Here is a 21,430-nt window from a genome sequence, read left to right as displayed (position 1 = left end):
CCCAGTTATCTGCCTGGTTGGTCAAGTGTTGGAGTTCCTTCAAGAATATCTCTCAGTAGGGATGACTACCTTGAACGAATATTTGCCACTATTTCCGCTACCCATTTTCCTTTGGATGGAGCTTTGGTTGGGATTCTGCCCTTGGTGTCTCGGTTCTTGCTGGCGGTCATGAGCTCCCTCCTGGGAGCTATCATTGGTCCTAGGAGCCTTAACAAAAGCTCCTTTTGAGAGTTTACACCAGTCAAGAGAGTAGGAGACCTCCAGGCCCTTTTAGTAGCCTTCTCCTGCTTGGACTTTGACTTGGAATTGTATCGCACCTAACGATTTTGGATGCAATGTGCTGTTTGTCCTGTGGTGGCCGTGATAAAAAAGTAAGTGTGCTAACAGTTTTATGTCAAGAGGAAATTACTCAAAACGAGACTTCTGTTGAGACCACGTGCTTCAGAGAGAGTTTCACATCTTCATCAGAGGTACCAAAAAAAAAAGATACAGGTGACGTAAATATTTAATTTCAGTCATGTTTACATAGTAAGAAATAATAATAAAAAAAAAAATCCAAATGTCAGCTGTTGCTTATTTTAGATGTTGCATGTATTAAACCTGGCAAAATCATTGTTGCACTTCCAATCAGTACAGCTTCTTGTAAACGGAGCTTCTCCACTATAAAATTGGTCAAGAAACATTTGAGAGAGTGAGCAACAGGGGTGTTTTCCGTATTGAATCCAATTCATTCTTGAAGAAGTTGATGTGTTTGCAAGGAAACCGCATAATACAGCTTTTATAAAAACATGACAATGATATCAATGATCATAAACAAAACTTCCTGGTCCCCCAGTATTGTGGACTAGAACTGCCACTGGGGTAGGGTAATTATTGGAACTGTCCAGTAGATGCTATAAATTTTTCCAGACAAATAAAGTACACAGTGATTCAGACTTTAAATGGCTTATCATTCAGCAAAGCTTCCCTTGTTTTATGCATGCTTGTCATACAGTTTTAAAGGGTTAATCTAGATTTATCATTTACAAGTTCAGTGAAATGTTATCTGGCACGTTTGATGACTTTACACACAGTCATGTCAATCAGAGGTGACTTCTCCCTCTTCCCCTTCAAACTGAACCACACAGTGCTAAATGAATGATCTCAGCTAAATGAATGTTTCTGTGATTCACTTATTAAGACTTTCTGCCACCTACTGGCAGTTTAAGTTATATATACTGTAGCCTAAAACTTAATCCCCTGGTTTCACAGACAAGGTTTAAATCTAGTCCCAGACTAAAATGTAAGTCTGAGCTTTTTCAACTGAAAGAAACGTGCACTGACCAATCCTGAAAAAAATATCAGTACCTTTGCACACCAGTAATGTTTTTTCCCCTCCTTCTAAGACACATTTATAAAAATTACTTAAATTTCCTAATTAAACTATGACCTAATCCTGGTTTAGTCTAAACCCTGTTTTTGAAACTAGGCCTATATTTAAAACTTTAATATCATAAAAATGATTTACGCCTTTTTGTGGGCAGTTTCCCAGACAGAGCTTAAATCAAATCCTGGACTAAATTTACCTTTAAAACCAGATTAACAGAAATCTGCTTTCTCTGTCATGGTATTAAATAGTCCTAGACCTAGTCTAGTCAAGAGTTTAATGAGCTGACTTCCTGGAGGAAGACTACAGCTGTTATGATAATCAAGACAGGCATAGACAATAAGGGAAATTTGCCTTTTGTCTTTTGAAGTTCACTGGCCCAACTATCAAAACCACTGGCCCAGGTCAACGCGTCGGGTATTGATCCCAATAATCACGAAAAAGAACAGTTTGCTTGAACAACATGAATAACATTTATTTTTTTTAAGGTAGGTTTAGTGCAAAGTGCAGCAAAACTGTGCAAAAACATGAAACAAGTGCAAATAAACCTATTGCATAGGATCCATCACTCCAGTAAAGCCAATTCTTGCTGAAATTTCCTTTTTGTAACGGAGAGCGCAGCTGATGGTTTTCCGCTTTCTATTTTTTTCCAAAGCGCTCGGGCGGTTGCGCTCCGGAGGCGTCTGTCGTTGCTAAGCAACCATCAGCTGCGCTCTCCGTTACAACAAGGAAATTTCAGCAATGGATTTCCAACACCGAAAAACACTTGCTGTAACTCTGTTACAAGATTTATTTACTAAGAAAAGTAAAAAACGCCGCAGTGTTTTGGTGCACCCCATACTTCAAAAACGCTGCTGAGGTTTCAAAGTAACGGAAAAGGTGAGGAAGCTGATTGGTTGGTTCTTGTTACATGACTTGCGGTGCGCTTGCGGCATTCTGAAAAGTTGAGATGTTTTTATCTCGATGCGGCGCGGACGCGCCTGGAAAAACCGCGCGTCTCCATTTGAAATAACGAACTTGAGCGCGCAAAAGACGCGATATGTGAGCGGCCCCTAAGGCTGTCGGGATCACGTAACGTGTTAGCGGTGGTTACCGATTTAACAGAAATCAAAACACAGAACCACAGGTAATTAATGTGAAATTCGACTTTTTTTAATCGAGGCATTATTTTTACTGGCCCCACCGGGCTAGTGGTTGGAGCGATCTGGTGGCCCTGACGGTTTTAAAAGTACGTCCGGGCCACCGGGCCATTTATATTGTCGACTCCAGCAAGAGAAGGGTTAAATCGCGGATAAACAACAGTTTATTGAGAGAACAAACAAAGTAACTAGTAAGGTGGAGCTCGTGCACAGCGTGGATGGAACCGGGCGCAGGGACGCAACGGGCAGTCCAGACCAGCAGAGAACCCTCCGAAGACAGAGCAGAGACCAGAAGGCAGATCAAGTGGCAGAAACAGGAACACAGAGAATACCTGAGGATCTGACAATGAGAGGAGCGTGAGTTGATCTTAAATAGATCCAGTAATGAGCCACAGCTGGGACAGATCAGCCCGTGATCACGAGCTTGGACACACCCACTCACACCACACATCACAACAGACAAGCGAGGATGAGACAGTGATTCTATGAACCGTGACAACAGCTACTTCAGGACTTCTTTTGTCTCATTCTTTGAAACACAACATTAGGGTACAACATAATGGTAGGTTTAATTTAAGCCTCACTTTAGTCCTGAAGTAGCTTGAGACTTCCTCCAGGAAATAGTCATGGTCATCATCTGTTATGGTCCCCAAGGGATGCTGGCTCTCAATTATACCTGTCAATAATTATCCGTTATTAATTAGACTTATCCTTTTTATCTTTCATTCAAAAAATTCACAAAATTCCAACATATAATTGAAGTAAAACAAGTGAAAGTAGGGGGAATATCTCAGTGTGAAATAAATGCTTTCTCTAGTTATGTTGGCCACAATTATTGGCACCCAATTATTGCAACGTCCTTTTCCCAGGGTTTTCTCCTATAATGTTTGAAGAGTCTGGAGAACACCTGATAAGAGATCAGAGACCATTTTCTTCATACAGAATCTCTCCAGATCCTTCAGATTCACAGCTCCTTGTTAGTACTTCTTCTCTTCGGATCACCCCACTCATTTTCTGTAGGGTTCAGTACTTTTTTTTACTTTTTTTAACCCTGTTTGTACTAAACTCATCTGGTGGGTTTGCTGCCAAAAAGGTATTTTTTCAGTTTCATCTGACCATAGAAGCCAGTCCCATTTGAAGTTCCAGTCGTGTCTGACAACTGAATTTGCTGGAGTTTGTTTTTGGATGAGTGAGGAAAATTTTCCTGAACAACGTGGTGATGTAGGGGATGCTTGATATATATTTTTTTAGGTATCTGACCCCAAGACTCAACTAATCTCTACAATTCTCCAGCTGTGATCCTTGGAGAGTCTTTGGCCACTCAAACTCTCCTCCTCACCGTGCATTAGGACAATATAGACACATGCAGATTTGCAGGCAGATTTTTAACATCTTTAGTTGATTGGAACCTCTTAATTATCACCCTGATGGTGGAAATGGGGATTTTCAATGCTTTAACTCTTTTCTTACAGCCACTTTCTATTTTGTGATGCTCAACAATCTTGTTCTGCACAGAATTGTATTCTTTGGTTTTACTCCTTGTGATGGATGATTAAGGGAATTTGGCCTTTGTGTTCCTCATATTTATAATCCTGTGGAACAAGAAGTCATGGCTGGACAATTTCATGCTCCTAGTCGCCCTGGTGTGCTAAAAAATGTAAATATGAATGGGAATATACTTCAGAGATATTTTACTCATAAGAATTTCTAGGGGTGCCAATAATTGTGGCCAACACTCATTGGAGAAAAACATTTATTTCATCATGAGATTTTCTCCCCACTTTCAATTGTTTTACTTCAATGATAGGTTAGAATTTTGTGAATTTTTCGAGTGAAAGATCAAAAGGATAAACAATGCAGATTTATTTTCACAGCCTCCTTTGCTCGAATTTATCAAGAGTGCCAATATTAGTGGAGGGCACTGTATCTTTGTCATACTATCCTTTCGTCTGTTAAGGGCGAGTTCCGATGACAGCACTGCTCGATGCATTCGTTGGCTCTGTCTTACAAGGTGTTGTTGAAAATAAAAATAACTTTCTTGTTTATAGCCCTGTTTCAGTCTCTTTCAATATAAAAGTATTTACTGCTGACTCATTCATTAAGGCTTTCTCTTGTTACCATTTAATGGTGAAATAATGTAACTAAAATCACCATCACAAACACACAAACACCGTTTCTCAATACTAAATACTATTATTGAATAATACTATTCAATAAACAATAACAACAGCCATCATAAAAGTTGTAGCTCACGTCTCTGACAACGTTGATGCAAATTTTCAAATAGACTTTATCTTTATTAACAAACCACATATTTCGAAACAACTACATTCTCACCTACAAAACTCTTGAAACTACATTCAGTGACACAAAAACAGAATTAAATACACAATTATAGTGGATTTTGGCCTCTGCCATGACACTCACTGTGAGAAATGCTGCAAGTGGAGTGAAACAAATGGTAAAACGGTTGGTGTTTATAGAATATTCAAGTACCAGAAAGAACTGTTGTATAAAGTGAAGTGTAACTGAGGTATTTTGAGTTTGCACACTACTATATTTGTGGTGGATGTGTAATTGTAGATGTCTCAGAGTTTTGTTACCATTTTGTGCCCATGATCCATTATTTCCAACACTTAATCAAGCCACTCTTCTTTAAATCTTGATGACATTTTATTTCACATGTCATTGCATTTGCATTGATGACATTGCAAATCATCACTCTAGTGTTGAGCTATTTCTTCCGCAAGGTAAGGTATTTCTACAGTGACTGATTTGGCGCACGTTGGTTCTAACTCTATAGTGGCACTACCTCTGCAGCGGTTTGCCGGGGCACTGCAATTACAGTACTTCTATTTTATAAATGGCTTTTACCAAAGTGAGAGATAGTTTCTATGATGATTGGAATAGTAGACTGCGCTTAGGTAATATAACAGGATATTGTCGGCACATAGCCTAATGATATTTTACTTAGGCCACTCTAATTGGTCAAAAGCCTCTGCATCAAGAAAAACAATACCAATCTTCTGTATTTGTGTTGCGAGAGTATATTATCTTAAAAAGACATCTGAGATTTGAAAAGGAGTCCCTCCTTGGAATAAATACTGTTTTATTAGAATAAATCAAATGATCAAATTACAGAATTAAGCTTAATGGACAAAATTTTGCCAAAATTTGTTGATCTCATGTCAGAAGTGAAACATTGACCTATAGCTAGTTACTTCCGCTGGATCTTTCACTTTCTGCATTGAGGAAGTCAGTCTTCCTGAGTAAGAATAGGGAGGTCACGACTATCCAATACGTTTTTACAGTCAGGTCATCGATTACGGCCCCGCAGCAGTATAATACTTCATTGTTTGAATCTGTCATTGGTTTCTTTAACGTTTTCTTAATAACATGTTCTTAATAACAATGTATATTTGTACTCTCACAAATCTAAATATTGACAATTTTTACATTTTAAATAAAGGCGTATTTTGATTTGTTCTTCAGACATTCCTCTTGAAATGATTCAGAATTTTGAGATATGTTTATTACTTGTTGAGTTACAGACACACTATCTTTATAAAACAGAATTGTTGAATGTTCTGTGCAGTTGTTTTCATAGAGAGAAATAAGATCATTCTAGTTTTAACTCCATTTGTTTTCAGACATGGCTCTTTAAAACAAAAAAATATCAGTTGTATAGAAAGTGACCCACATTTGGTTATAATTTAACAGTTTACTCATGAAGCCACATTGAGATCCCCATATCTCTTAAATGAACCATAGAGCCTTACAAATTAAAATGCCAAAGAAAAATTTAAGGACCAAAATCTAAACAGATATTAAGATATTATTATTACTTCTAGTTACAGGCATGCAAATTTTAGAGGGAACAAACAAGCAAACAAACATGAAAAGGGCTTTTCTCCTTTGGCAAATAAGTTTTTTTCAAATCCAATTAATATTATTAGACACTCTGACATCTCTACTTTTGTTACATGGAATACAACAAATAATGCAGGTCTATATGGCATTATGCATGGCAAATGATTATGGTAAATGATGCATTGAAAATCTATTCAATTTTGAATATATTCACTACTAAACTAATACAAATAAGTAATACATTATGTATTACTGCAGAACTGATGTAAACAAGTTATGTGGAATAAAGTTGTAATGTCTTGTCTGGATTGACAGGCTCTTAATTCCTGTACTTGTGTCAGTCCATAACACATCGTGTTCAACTTTTCAGACAAGCGAAGATGTCCTGATATTTAAACCTAACTGCTGTATTGCATTGCATTTATTATCCAAATCATTTGTTTACATAATACTGTAAAGCAAGCTTGTGGCAAACAATTAATTTAAACAAAACATTAACATTAATTGCCGACAGAAAAGGTAAAAAAATTAAAGGTGTTCTCTCTTCTGTCCCCAAAGAGTATTTGGACGCATTTAATAACATTTAAAGGCAACTATCACTAAATAATGTAATAAAATCTTTTTTTTTAAGTGTGAACAAACTGGAAATTTTCATGTGTGACTTAAGCATAAAAATACTTTTTGTGGTCACCGTAAAGAATGTCCAATCTGAGACAATCTGTGTGTGTGTGTGTTTTCTTATATATTTATTTATATTATTCATGAGTTCTGTGTTAATGACCTCTATTTCTTGCAAAAATGTTCTACTGGGGTAAACACTTATAACTAGAAGTAAAAGTTGTGCTTCCTCTGGACATGCAGGCATCTATTCTGATGGTATACTGGTTTTAATTTTAACACAGTATTTGTCCATAAAACTGCAGCTATTCATATTCACCCCCTGGTCTGTTGTTTTGTCTCCATTCTGTATATGCGCATAGGAACATTCACATATTCACACTCTTCATCTTCTCCATCCCTGTGGTGAGAAATTCCATTAGAAACATAGATGAATATTTGATGTTCACAGAAAACATTGTGTCTAAAGAGTTCAGAGGGCAGCTGAGATTTACTGTGACACTGACCGCTTTCTTTTGCGAAGGTAAATTTTGAAGAGCACAAAGAGAAGTGTAACTGATGTCACAATAACCAGGAAAACCAGGAATCCAATGACAGCCTTGTCGTTGTCTGAGGAAGGAACACATGAAACTAGGCTGAATAAACTGCTTCCAGTATGTTCGTACATTTAAAGGAGCAATCTTCAGTTGTTTTCTTAATTAAAAAGGTTTTGCACAAAGAACTGAATGCCATATCAGCAGCCTAATAAAAGTGGTTTATTTACCAAAATCACTGAGATTATGTTGAGATCACATGACCAGCCAAATACTCAATTTATCTTTATCCTAGCATCCCCCATGTTTTTGAACACTTTTGCTTGCAGAATATATATACATATATATATATATATATATATATATATATACACACACAGAAAGGTCAAATGTTTGGATGCATTACTATTTTACATTTTTTCAAGAAGTCACTTATGGTCATCAATACTGCATTTATTTGATCAACATTTTTATATACTTTAAAATGCATTTTATGCAGTGTTGATTTATTATCAATGTTGGAAACCTGTGATACTTCTTCAGGATTCTTTGATGAATAAAAAGTAAAAAAAGCATTTATTTAAAATAGTATTTTGTAATAATATACACTGCCGTTACATACCGTTACACTACCATTCGAGAGCTTGAGGTCAGTATTTTTTATTTTTGAAAGAAATTAGTTTTTATTCAACAAGGATTTGTTAAATTGATATAAACTGATAGTAAAGATTGATATTGTTAGAAAATTGTTGAATAAATGCTGTTCTTTTTAACTTTTTATTTATCAATGAACCCCCAAAAAAGTACATATCACAGGTTTCAATAAATAAATAAAAATAAGCAGCACAACTGTTTCTAACATTGATAATAAATCAGTATATTAGAATGATTTCTGAAGGATCATGCACTGAAGACTGGAGTAATGATGCTGAAAATTCAGCTTTGATCACAGTAATCAATGATATTTTAAAGTATATTAAAATAGAAAAAAAAAACATTCTTTTCAATTGTAATATTTCACAATACTTGGGCTTCATTAACTATGATAGCTTCATGAAATAGTATTGTAAATAGTAAATAGTCATTGTGTTCTTTATTTGGTTGTGTTGTGAGCATTTGTAGCGCATGCTGCCAAATTGACGAAGTTGTTTTCTTAACTTGCAAGTGTTTTTTTTTTCTATTAGCAGTGCATTGAGCTCTCTTGGCCACTGTAAAAAATATAATATATGGATTTTTAATTAAATCGACACACTAGCTTTGATCATTGATGAAAAAAAGTCTAAAATATTGTTTGGTTTATTTTCTTTCCGTCGATATAATCACTGAAAGAAGTATATGGCTTCAGAGCCTAGTTTCCGAACAGACTGTGGAATATCAGTCAGTCAAACAAAATGCAAGCAACCCAGCAACGCCTCAGATTGATAGATATGTAAAAATAAACAGGAATTTCCCGACTTTTGAGCGATTAGTTACTGTTTGTACACATTGTGATGTTAATTATAATTCAAATGCATTTCATTTCATTGACCACAATATCATTGCTATTTGTCTGAGAGGGGCACTTTTGAATAATTTTGAAAAAGGGCAGGGGTTTGAGCCCCCAAAGCCCCCCCTTCTGCACATGCATGGAACAGATAAAAATTATTGTATTTAATTGAATGGGCAAACATCTCCTCTAGTTGGGCTGGAACAAGAAAAGGTTGTTCTTACATTTAGTAGTAGCTTCAGAAGTAATGCTAGTTGAATTTCCCTCTGTATTGTTGGCTGTAATCTGAAATGAATAAATGTGAACCGTGAAACACTGTAATTCCAACACATGACTCTTTGGCTTTAATGAATGACAGATGCTGAAAGACATTAGGTGGGATTCAAATACCGTAACATCATATGTTGTAAGGTACTTAAGATCTGCAAATGTAAACAAGCATTTTTTCTGTGAATATGCAGTAGTTTCTCCATTGTATTTGATTTGAGCTGTGAATTTTCCATCCCCTCCATTCCAGACTATCTTTGGTCCCTTGTTTTCACATTTTATTTCAAGAGAATTGTGAGTAGGGTGATGTACTTCAATTTCTGATTGGAAAATGGGCTCTATCAAACAGAATGAAACAAAACATTTTAGACAAACAATGGCATATCATTTACACACAATTAGCATTTAATTGCAGCATTTATGAAAATTACATTCAGCAGTAACCTGATTAGATATTGTGTTAAATGACTGTAAAGATTAACAACACATATTACAGATAGAAAATGCATGGGGGTAAATCTTAATATCCAGAAAATAACTGCAAAATGAAGAATGACAGAGGGAAGGGATCTAGGAAAAAAAAAAAAAAAAAAAAAAAAAACTTACTGTCAGAAAGTGTTGCAATGTCACCGCTGTAAATTTCATAATCTTTTTCTTTGACTGTTCCAGTAATACTGCATGTATAATTTTTATACGGCAATAATCCTGTAATACTGCAGACTGTACTAGTGCCACTGTTTGGTCCACAGATCCTCGCTGAAAAGACAAAACATACCGGAATAAACATCTATTACTAATATCATAAAAGTATTTTTACAGATAATGTGCTGATGATAATTTCAATGATGCTGTATTGGTAAAACAACAGGAAAGTGTGAGCTCTTACGATGACTGTATACACCACTATCACGGAGTTTGCATCTGGCTGAATATCTTTTCCATTGAATCCCGGAACATTGATCTCCCTCGAGTGAATTCCAGGAGATTTCCAATGAGGTGCTGGATCTGGATTGAAATTGCCCTTTCTTTTGCTTATCTGTAAGAAAGAAAAATAGAACTCAGAAATGAAGCAAAACAAATCTTCACAATTCATAATCAACTGCCTACAAGACCCTGTCCATAATACAAAAAAATTACAGTCGTCTTATTTGGATTGCAAAGTGGGACAAGTTAGAGTGACGAACAAATCAAGAGCAGAAGTGATAAACTTGTAAAGAGAGGAAACCAAAGACATTACAGTATAACCATGAAAACCTTTTAAGTGTTTAATATTCTATTATATAATTTAATGTAAAGAGTTTTAAATGTGTCTTCAGAGTTTACTTTTTAGGGTAGAATGCAAGCTAATAAAAAAACGTTTTGCTAGACCTTATTAATTAGCAACTCACCACATGGTATTTGAAAGGAGAGATTATGACTCTTGATGATTTGATTCTCATAAGGGTATTGTCCAGTGCAGTTATACTGTTCATTGAGTGATAATAACACTGCATCATTTAATTTATAATGTTCTTTCACATCTGACGAAGAAAGAAGAAAAAATCATTAATCATCTGTTTAATAATCAAAGTATTTGTGATGCTGCAATTTGAAAAGAAGAAAAAATTTAGTGATATATTTACAGTGTCATGGAAAATTTGCATTACTTACTGCCATGAGTGCAAACGACTTTAAGTGTATCATTACATCGGGTTGGTTTATTAGTCCATTCAAACTGAGAGGGAATAGTTCTATTGAACCGTATTTCAGGTTTGACTGAAACAGAAACATTCAGTTGCTAAAAACAGAGGTCAAATGTCTCAGATCACAGCTTACATGCACAACTACAAACGCCAGGACATTATAACTGACTCAATTTAAATAAATTGTACTTCAAATAAAATCGAAATGGCATGAATTCATGTATAACTGTTCTGTTCATCTTTTTTTTTTTTTTTTAAATGTATTTTTTTGATATACTTAACGTGATATCCAGAAACAGATACTAATAATCAGTGTTTGAAATGTCGTCTATCAACATTTTTAATGTATATCATTATATTAATACATTAAATGAGCAATTAATGTAATTCAAATTCCAATTATGCCTCCTGTGTGTTGAGACCAATTCAAATTCACACTCATGAACTGAAGAAAGAGCTAATTCAACAGCATCGATGTGAACGTGATAGTGCTTAAATATTCTATAGCTGTAAAAATAGTTCTTCACATTGAAAACTAAACTGAATAATGATACATCTGTTTAGTTTATTAAATACCAACCTGGAGGCAGAGCAACATTCATTGTGTAGTTACATGTGTCCAGTACAACGGTGTGTGTGGATGCGCAAGAGTTTAGCTCCGTTATTTCAACACATTCAGCCAGATTCCACTGAATACCAGTGAATACTGCTTTCAAACACACTGTTATTCTGTTATTATCAGTCACGCTTGTCACAGCAGTTTTTGAAACTTTTTCTCCATTTTCTGTACAAACATTAAGAGACAAATGTAAATATACATTATATGACAATATAAATTCAGCAACATAATACAAACACACAGTTCAAAGACCTGCTCTCTATACTGTCAAATTAAATAATGCAAAATCCCAAAAGAGTATCTGGAGACTTAAAAATCACATTTAAAAATGACAAGCATTGCATTATGCAACAAAATATCTGTTAAGTGTAAACAAATTGGACGTTTTTAAGTGTGAGGTCACTGTAAAATACGTCCCATCTGAGTCTATTTCAGTATGTTTTAATCTTTTTCACACTTACTACTGGAAGTAAAGGTGATGTTTCCGCTGGGATTGCAGTCATCCACACTGACAGTGTACACAGTGCATGGTTTTAGCCATTCATTTGGAATTTCAAAGTCAGTGTGGTTAGGTATTTCCACAGCACGGATCTCATTGTGCTTATCCTTTATTCTGACTGTGTAAATTTGCTGAGAGCCACTGATATTCACCACCTGAGCTACGGTTTCGTTCACACTCTCCGAAAGGCTGTATTGACCTGTGTGTAAGTGCATGTGAACATTCACAAATTCATAAGAAACAAACTGTGTTGAACAACACAATCAAATTTGACTTCACACAACAGGCACAATATAAGCAAATACTCACATGGGTCTTTAGTGGTACCTGAGAAAAGCACATATTAAAAAGTTAATCATCATAAATCAAGCTATTTTTTTTCTCAATAAACATGAATAATTATATCAGAGAGCACAAATGTTGTGGTGTTACCCGTGATGCTGGTGAATGTGTGTAAGGTTGAGGTGGGTTGCGTGGAGGTGAGAGGTATGATGGTTGCGTTTGGAGGTGAGGTGGTGTCATTTCTTGCACTTGGTTGAGCTGCTAGTTAACAATAAAAGAGTTAAAACTGGCTGACCAGACTAAAGAAGTACTGCAAAGTTCAATTAACAAATAAACAACACACTTCAAGAAGCAAATCATTACCTTGACCTGGTGATAGTGGGGTTTGTGTAAGAGTGTGTGAGGGTGAGGGGCCTGTTTCTAAGGGAAATGCAAGTTTATGGTATTGAGCACAACTTTCTGTAATTCACAAATATATTAAATATTGTACTAGTATTAACCATGGTAAATTACACAATTATAAATTTGCACGAAACTGAAGCTGCACAATCTTTGACGTCAACAATAACATTTATGGTAAGTCTGCAACAGGTATTAACATTATTATTATTATTACAGGTACTAACATATTATTTTAACGCATGATAAAGCGTTCTTTTTGATGAACAAAAAAGTTTAATATTATTAACAATATTGCGGTCTAAAACAGTTCTAGGAACAATTTTCCTAGTTGATCACTATACCATACAGTGGTTGCACGAATGGTTTATTGCTGCTGAACATAATAACAGATTGTGTGGCTATAAGGAAATGAACGGTCATCTAAAAAAAATGTAGATCGGCACACAGGTGTGAGGGACTTTATTTAAATGAAATATATACAGCTCTCTCACTATAATTCACGCGTCAGTTGCATCATAAGTAGTCTAAAATGTGAAATTGTTTGTTTGGGTCTCTCTCACGCTTAAAAAATAAAATAGCTCAGATGGTGTGCTTGTAGCATGGCATGATGGGAAGATGGAGGTCAGAGTGTGTGAGAATAATAATGCAGGAGTGTGAGTTTGATGTCAGCTTTACCTTCAGTGGCATTTGCAGGTGTGTTTGGTGAAGTGGTGGGAATGGAGAGATTTGTTTGAGGGACTGTAATGATAGATTGACAGCATGAAGAAATATCTAAGCATGTCAAGTTTTCACTGAAGTATATTTTCTGACCCATATGTTCAAATTAGGAACAGCACAACAGAAATAAAGCAACACTTACCTGCACCACTTGTTCCTGCATCTGTGGAAATTGTGAGATAAAAACCAAATTAATTATCAGAATTACATCGTGCAACTGAATGCTTAATCACTGATTTATTTCTGAGACTCAACAGAGCGAACTGCTTCTGTGCCAAAAGGAAGCGTTTTCTCCTTCTTTTAAAAGACTTTGCTTTCCTAGCTATGCATGATTATGTGTCTAGATACATTTTATTTTTGGCATTTAGGACTGCATTCAGAAACTGATGAAGCATGCTAAGTACTGTAACAGCTATTTCAACAAATACTGTAAAGTAATGCAGATGTAATGATGCTGATCAATGATGCTCATTTATTTTGGCCAGACCTATTTGTGGAGTTACTAAAAAAAAAAAAAAAAAAAATTCAGTTTGTTACAGATTACATTCAAAATGCTACAAGCTACAAGTAACCTGTGCTGTTCATTGAATGTTCTAATTCTTCTTCTAAAATAAAAAAAATAAATAAAAAAAAGACAATTCCATATTGGTAAAATAATAAAAAACATTAAATTTAATGTAAAAACAGCGTTACCTGTAGTGGTGCTGGTGTTTTGTTGTTGCAAGGCAGTGTGTGTGGGTGAGATTGATGTGCAATTCAGGTTTTTACAATCAGAACCATTTCCTAAAAGATAAGCGTTATTTGATCAAATCAAATGTTCATCTGGTCCCATTTTATATTTGGTGTCTTTAACTACCAGTGTGTACTTAAGTTTAAAAAAAAAAAAGTTAGGTACAATGTACTTATTGTGTTCATGTTGTATTGCAAAACACTTTTGCTGCTGTTCAGGTGAGATACAGGGCAGGTTAGGAACAGGTTTCACTGCACTTTTAAAGTAATTAATTACAGGAATTAATTAAAGATTACAGGAATTAAATTAAAGTAAAACATACTGTATTATACAATAAATGCACTGTATCAAATGATTAATTTAAATGCAAGTAGCCTACAGGAGTTATTTACACTTAATATAATTTGGGCCCTTGTATTATCCTGTTTGAGAAGGTTGGACGTCACACTATGACCCAACATAGTACCATATTTTTGTATTGTTTAGAAAAAGGCAATACAACATGTATTATTATTGTATTACATGTATAGAGGTCGACGATATATCGGTTTTGCCGATCAGTCGTCACTGATAGTTGGCTGCTGGAACTATCAGCAAAAATCCATGCTGGAGCGGCTGAGATGGTCAGATCGTTAAACAGTAGAAGAACGTCCTCTAATTGCAGAGTCACTGACGCCTAGCGCTGTTTGTTTTGACACGTGACACTGCGCACTGAACAGAGCGGGAAACCTCAGCTGCGAATTTAAAACATCGACAACAAAATGGTGTTTATATAGTATACTACAGTACATGTTTTCATATCATTAAAAAAGTAATTAATTTGTTGACTAGATGCTGCTTTAGTAGAGAAAGAACAGCGGTTTGCTATCAAGGCTGAGAGGATGCAAACATTAGCAGCACCTCAAGTGGTTAAAACAATGTGACCAAAACACGCAAGACCAACCCAAATGTTTAATGCCACGATTGTTACCATCTATTTGAGTTCTCCTAGACGCAGCGCTGCACTTTTGCATGGTGTGCATCTAACACACCTTGTTATTTTGATTAGATAATCACAAGTGCTCTAGAATAGAAGCAATTAAAGTGAGAGGGTATACATTTAATATTCACATGTATGTCATTTCAGTGCTATATGTAGATGTTTAGAGTATTAATTTCAACATTTACTAATAAATTATTACATTTTGAAGTTGCTTTAACATTAGTTAATGAAATATGAACTAACTTTAACCGTCAATGTATAATAAATATGGTTCAGTATACAATTTTTTTGTTGTTGTTTGTTTGTTTTTTAATAGACCACTATTTCAGTTTTTGTTCAGTATCCATTTTAAAAACTCGGTTGATTAATAGGCATCGGTCAATGTGGTCCACTATCGGTCGACCTCTAAATTATTACCATAAACTGCGTAAGCTCAAAAATATGTTCATTTATTTCCATGTTATAGACTGAAGAAAAACTGATAAATTGATAAATGATAAAAAGCATTAAATATAATGTAAAATATACTGTTACCTGCAGTATCTTTGTTGTGTTGTTGTATAGTGGTGCGTGAGGGTGAGATTGATGTGCTTGTCCGAGTCTCTTTCTGATCAGAAGTGCTCCCTATATGATGAGTATTTGATCAAATGAAATGTTTATCTCATATTTTTTCACATTTACAAAAAACCCCAAAAACATTAAATATAATGTAAAATACACTTTTACCTGTGGTGTCTGTGTTTTGTTGTTGTATAGCGGTGCGTGAGGGTGAGATTGATGTGCTTGTCCGAGTCTCTTTCTGATTAGAAGTGCTCCCTACGAGTATTTGATCAAATGAAATGTTTATCTCATATTTTTTCACATTTACAAACCACCCCCCCCCCCCAAAAAAAAAAAATTAAATATAATGTAAAATACACTTTTACCTGTGGTGTCTGTGTTGTGTTGTTGTATAGTGGTGCGTGTGGGTGAGATTGGTGTCTTTGTCTGAGTCTCTTTCTGATTAGAAGTGCTCCCTATATGATGAGTATTTGATCAAATGAAATGTTTATCTCATACTTTTTCACATTTACAAAAAACCCCAAAAACATTAAATATAATGTAAAATACACTTTTACCTGTGGTGTCTGTGTTTTGTTGTTGTATAGTGATGCGTGAGGGTGAGATTGATGTGCTTGTCCGAGTCTCTTTCTGATCAGAAGTGCTCCCTATATGATGAGTATTTGATCAAATGAAATGTTTATCTCATATTTTTTCACATTTACAAAAAACCCCAAAAACATTAAATATAATGTAAAATACACTTTTACCTGTGGTGTCTGTGTTTTGTTGTTGTATAGTGATGCGTGAGGGTGAGATTGATGTGCTTGTCCGAGTCTCTTTCTGATCAGAAGTGCTCCCTATATGATGAGTATTTGATCAAATGAAATGTTTATCTCATATTTTTTCACATTTACAACCCCCCCCCCCCCCCAAAAAATTTTTAAATATAATGTAAAATACACTTTTACCTGTGGTGTCTGTGTTGTGTTGTTGTATAGTGGTGCGTGTGGGTGAGATTGGTGTCTTTGTCTGAGTCTCTTTCTGATTAGAAGTGCTCCCTATATGATGAGTATTTGATCAAATGAAATGTTTATCTCATACTTTTTCACATTTACAAAAAACCCCAAAAACATTAAATATAATGTAAAATACACTTTTACCTGTGGTGTCTGTGTTTTGGTGTTGTATAGTGGTGCGTGAGGGTGAGATTGATGTGCTTGTCCGAGTCTCTTTCTGATTAGAAGTGCTCCCTACGAGTATTTGATCAAATGAAATGTTTATCTCATATTTTTTCACATTTACAAACCACCCCCCCCCCCCCCCCAAAAAAAAAAAAATTAAATATAATGTAAAATACACTTTTACCTGTGGTGTCTGTGTTGTGTTGTTGTATAGTGGTGCGTGTGGGTGAGATTGGTGTCTTTGTCTGAGTCTCTTTCTGATTAGAAGTGCTCCCTATATGATGAGTATTTGATCAAATGAAATGTTTATCTCATATTTTTTCACATTTACAAACCCCCCCCCCCCCCAAATATTTAATATAATGTAAAATACACTTTTACCTGTGGTGTCTGTGTTGTGTTGTTGTATAGTGGTGCGTGTGGGTGAGATTGGTGTCTTTGTCTGAGTCTCTTTCTGATTAGAAGTGCTCCCTATATGATGAGTATTTGATCAAATGAAATGTTTATCTCATACTTTTTCACATTTACAAAAAACCCCAAAAACATTAAATATAATGTAAAATACACTTTTACCTGTGGTGTCTGTGTTTTGTTGTTGTATAGTGATGCGTGAGGGTGAGATTGATGTGCTTGTCCGAGTCTCTTTCTGATCAGAAGTGCTCCCTACGAGTATTTGATCAAATTAAATATTTATCTAAAACTTTTTCACATTTACAAAAAACCCCCAAAAACATTAAATATGTAAAATACACTTTTACCTGTGGTGTCTTTGTTTTGTTGTTGTATAGCGATGCGTGTGGATGAGATTGGTGTGCTTGTCTGATTTTCTTTCTGATTAGAAGTGCTCCCTATATGATTAGTATTTGATCAAATGAAATGTTTCTCATACTTTCACATTTACAAAAAACAACAAAAAAAAATTAAATATAATATAAAATACACTTTTACCTGTGGTGTCTGTGTTGTGTTTTTGTATAGCGGTGCGTGTGGGTGAGATTGGTATGCTTGTCTCAGCCTCTTTCAGATTAGAAGTGCTCCCTATTTGATAATGAGTATTTTGTCAAACAAAATATTTAGCATTTACACCCTTTTTGGTCACACTTCAGTTTAGGGACTAATTCTCACTATTAACCAACTATTAACCATGACTTTTGCCTCAGTAAACTCCTAGTTTTCTGTTTATTAATAGTTAGTATGGTAGTTGTCCTGCTACCCGATCTCATGAAAGTGCGTATAAAAAGTATGGCAAATAAAAATGAAAAGTTGTGGTATTGAGACGCAAAAATGGACTTTGGCATGTATATGCTATGCGATGGTTGTAACGTCTCTTAGAAGATGACAGAGACAGAACTTCCAGTAAATAGATTTAATCTCAAGGAGTAGAGAGTAGACAGTGTTTTTCCAAACAATATTACATTTAAGACAGGACAATGAAACTCAAGAAACTAACGGCTTATAAAAGACATACAAACTAATGAGCAAACGAGATAAGCACAGGTGATTAGACTTAATGATGATTAACTAATGAAGAACTAATGAGAAGAAGAAGAAAAAAAAACAAATAAGGGCAAACCGGAAACTGAGAAGACACATACACGTGACAGTTACTCCCCCCTCCCGGAAGGTGCGTCCCACGCCGTAACAGTTCCAACGGGGAGGGTGGGTGGGTGCCCTCGGGAGGCCATGGCGGAGCAGGGAGCTCTGTGGCCTTGGCCCTTGGCCCGGCCACACAGGCAGTGAATATATGGCCCCCCAAAAAAATTTTCTTGGGGAAGTCCCCCCTAGGGGCCATTCTGGAGGAAAAGGCTCTGGTGGGCGCTCTGGAAGCGCAGGCTTTTGGAGGTGCTCTGGAAGCGTGGACACTCGGGGGCGCTCTGGAAGCGCGGAGCTGGACGGTACCAGCGGAGACGTAGGAGACGACGGAGAACTGGACGGGACCAGCGGAGACATAAGAAAGCTGGATGGGACCAGCAGAGACGTAGGAGGCGACGGAGAGCTGGACGGGACCAGCGGAGACATAAGAAAGCTGGATGGGACCAGCAGAGACGTAGGAGGCGACGGAGAGCTGGACGGGACCAGCGGAGACATAAGAAAGCTGGATGGGACCAGCAGAGACGTAGGAGGCGACGGAGAGCTGGACGGGACCAGCGGAAACAAAGGAGACGATGGGGGCTGGACGGGACCAGAGGAGACGAAGGAGGGCTGGACGGGACATAGGAGGGCTCATGCGAGGAGCTGGCACTGGAGGGCTCTTGCGAGGAGCGGTCTCTGGGGAGAGGACAGGAGCAGAGAACTCAGGGGGTAGCGCTATATCCATGAGCTCCTGGGCTGGAGCCGGCGGGCTTGTATGTGCTGCGAACGGCGGCCTTGATTTCCCCACGAAGGGCGGGCTTGGCTTCCCCTTGGATGGCAGAGACATAGACTTAGACTTGAGACGGCAGCAGACTTGAGGTGGCCTCGAACGGCGACGGGCTTGCGATGGCTGCGAATGACGGCGGGCTTATGGCAGCCGCGAATGGTGGCGGGCTTGCGGTGGTCGTGATTGCGACGGGCTTGCGGTGGCCGCGATAGGAGGTTCTGGGCTGAGGATGATGGTGTTGAGAAGGGTATGCGGATGATTGGGGCTAGGCAGGCTATTCGGACTGTTGGCGCGGCATGTGGGGGTTCCTGGCGTGGGGTGAGCTAATGGGACGTTACATGTCTCAGAGGGGACTGGGCAGTGAGATCAGAATTCTTCTGTTACTTCTTCTACTTCGAAGTTAGATCCGTTTAGAAATAAAATTAGATTAATTAGTTCGACCAGGGCAAAAATCATAAACAGGAAGTTCACACCGGATCGTCTCGCTGTCCAGCCCCAGCTGAAAACACGCACCCAAAGCGGCGTCAGGACAGCTCAGCTGGTGAACAAGCTCAATAAAATCCTCCACATACCGCTCCAGCTTCCAGCCAGCCTGCCGCAAACCCCACAGCTTGCCCTCAGCTGTAAGCATCCTCTTTGTGTGGTCCTGTCTTCTGTAACATAACGTCTCTTAGAAGATGACAGAGGCAGAATTTCCAGTAAATAGATTTAATCTCAAGGAGTAGAGAGTAGACAGTGTTTCCAAACAATATTACATTTAAGACAGAACAATGAAACTCAAGAAACTAACGGCTTATAAAGACATACAAACTAATGAGCAAACGAGAAACACAGGTGATTAGACTTAACGATGATTAACTAATGAAGAACTAATGAGAAGAACCGGAACAAAACCAAATAAGGGCAAACAGGAAACTGAGAAGACACATACACGTAACAATAGGTGGCGTAACAAAGGGTTGTGGGGTAGATGCGTATCATGCACTCCAACAAATTTCGTATGATATGAACGCGAGAAATGCGTATCACATTGTTTTTTGCCGTGCTATTTATACGCATTAGGTTTGGGGTGCATTAGAGAATCTAAAATATGATCGTGCAGAATAAGGCATTCATGTGTGCATTATAAGCACTAATTAACACCCAATATGTTAATAATAGACATGCTAATAAGCAACTAGTTAATAGTGAGAATTGGTCCCTATACTAAAGTGCTACCTTTTTTTTAAGAGATATGAATAAAAACATGAAATATGATGTCAGTTACTTCAATATAAATATGAATGAATTTTTAAAATCTAAATGATTTATAATTTGTTCATAAATTCATATTTAACAGCAAATAATGTACAAGCATTAGCCATATTAAATACTGTAAAAATTTGAATGTTAATAGGACATTTTAGAAAATCATCTTGAAAATCTTTACTTGTGAAAATATGTCAAAAGAGGATAATCAGTACAGTTCTCATGTGATTTAAGGGTTTCTGGAGCCTTGTGTGTGGGTGTTGGGCCTGATGCTAAAGGGAAAAGCAAGTTCATTTTAGGTAGCCCAGACAGTATGGGATATACATTTGCTGGAAGACCAAGTACAGTATATACAAAACCAACTTGTACAGCCAAGAAATTATATTTTCTTGTTGTATGTACAGTGTTACTTGCAACAGTAGCCTAAAATAATGTCTTGGCTATTGATTCATATTATTTTGCTGCCTGTATATACAGCAGATGACATCAGCCAAAAAGTCAAAAGTTGAAGAAATGGAAAAAGTTATGACATTTGATTAAAGATAATCAAGGCATGTACTTTCCCAACAAAATAACGTGCACTGACAAAATGTGTGTAACAAGGCCAGGATTGTGTATTAAAAAAGTACAAAGCGTCTATTTTGGTTTCACGATTTTAAATGTTCAAACTGCTTCAACAAACGGCAATATAAATGAAAAATTAAGACAAAAGGCCAAACTGTTGCAAAGCTTATTACATATTATGTCTTGAAAATTAATATATAAATGATCATTATTTCAGCACAGGAACTGGATTTTTTTGATTAACAAAAACAAATGTTTTATATTAGTAACTATTATTGCAGGATTTTTAAATGTGAAGCCTGGTGTAGGCTTAAAGGGCTAGCTTGGGTCTCAACAAACATAT

The 21,430-nt window shown here is 36.6% G+C and overlaps 1 protein-coding gene across 4 annotated transcripts in view; it reads right to left on the bottom strand.

Annotated features, from left to right (window-relative positions):
- Positions 1-4,777: 4,777 nt before the first annotated feature.
- Positions 4,778-21,430, bottom strand: part of LOC306875477 (receptor-type tyrosine-protein phosphatase C-like) — a 62,772-nt gene continuing 46,119 nt past the window's right edge. For 2 of the 4 annotated variants that reach the window (XM_079426085.1, XM_079426087.1), the window contains 12 exons: positions 13,623-13,643; positions 12,389-12,406; positions 12,042-12,278; positions 11,542-11,745; positions 10,930-11,034; positions 10,668-10,799; positions 10,166-10,315; positions 9,886-10,035; positions 9,403-9,617; positions 9,237-9,297; positions 7,500-7,602; positions 4,786-7,393 (listed from right to left, as the gene is read on the bottom strand). In XM_079426085.1, the coding sequence (XP_079282211.1) occupies positions 7,309-7,393; positions 7,500-7,602; positions 9,237-9,297; positions 9,403-9,617; positions 9,886-10,035; positions 10,166-10,315; positions 10,668-10,799; positions 10,930-11,034; positions 11,542-11,745; positions 12,042-12,278; positions 12,389-12,406; positions 13,623-13,643 (1,481 nt within the window). In that variant the 3' untranslated portion in view covers positions 4,786-7,308. Of the gene's footprint in view, positions 7,394-7,499; positions 7,603-9,236; positions 9,298-9,402; positions 9,618-9,885; positions 10,036-10,165; positions 10,316-10,667; positions 10,800-10,929; positions 11,035-11,541; positions 11,746-12,041; positions 12,325-12,388; positions 12,407-13,622; positions 13,644-21,430 lie in introns of all 4 variants that reach the window. The other 2 variants (XM_079426086.1, XM_079426088.1) reach the window with 2 other exon arrangements.

Source organism: Barbus barbus (assembly GCF_936440315.1).
Source record: "Barbus barbus genome assembly, chromosome: 9".
In the NCBI taxonomy this organism is placed as follows: domain Eukaryota; kingdom Metazoa; phylum Chordata; class Actinopteri; order Cypriniformes; family Cyprinidae; genus Barbus; species Barbus barbus.
Note: the sequence above shows the minus strand (reverse complement) of the source record. Positions and strands in the feature narration are given on the sequence as shown.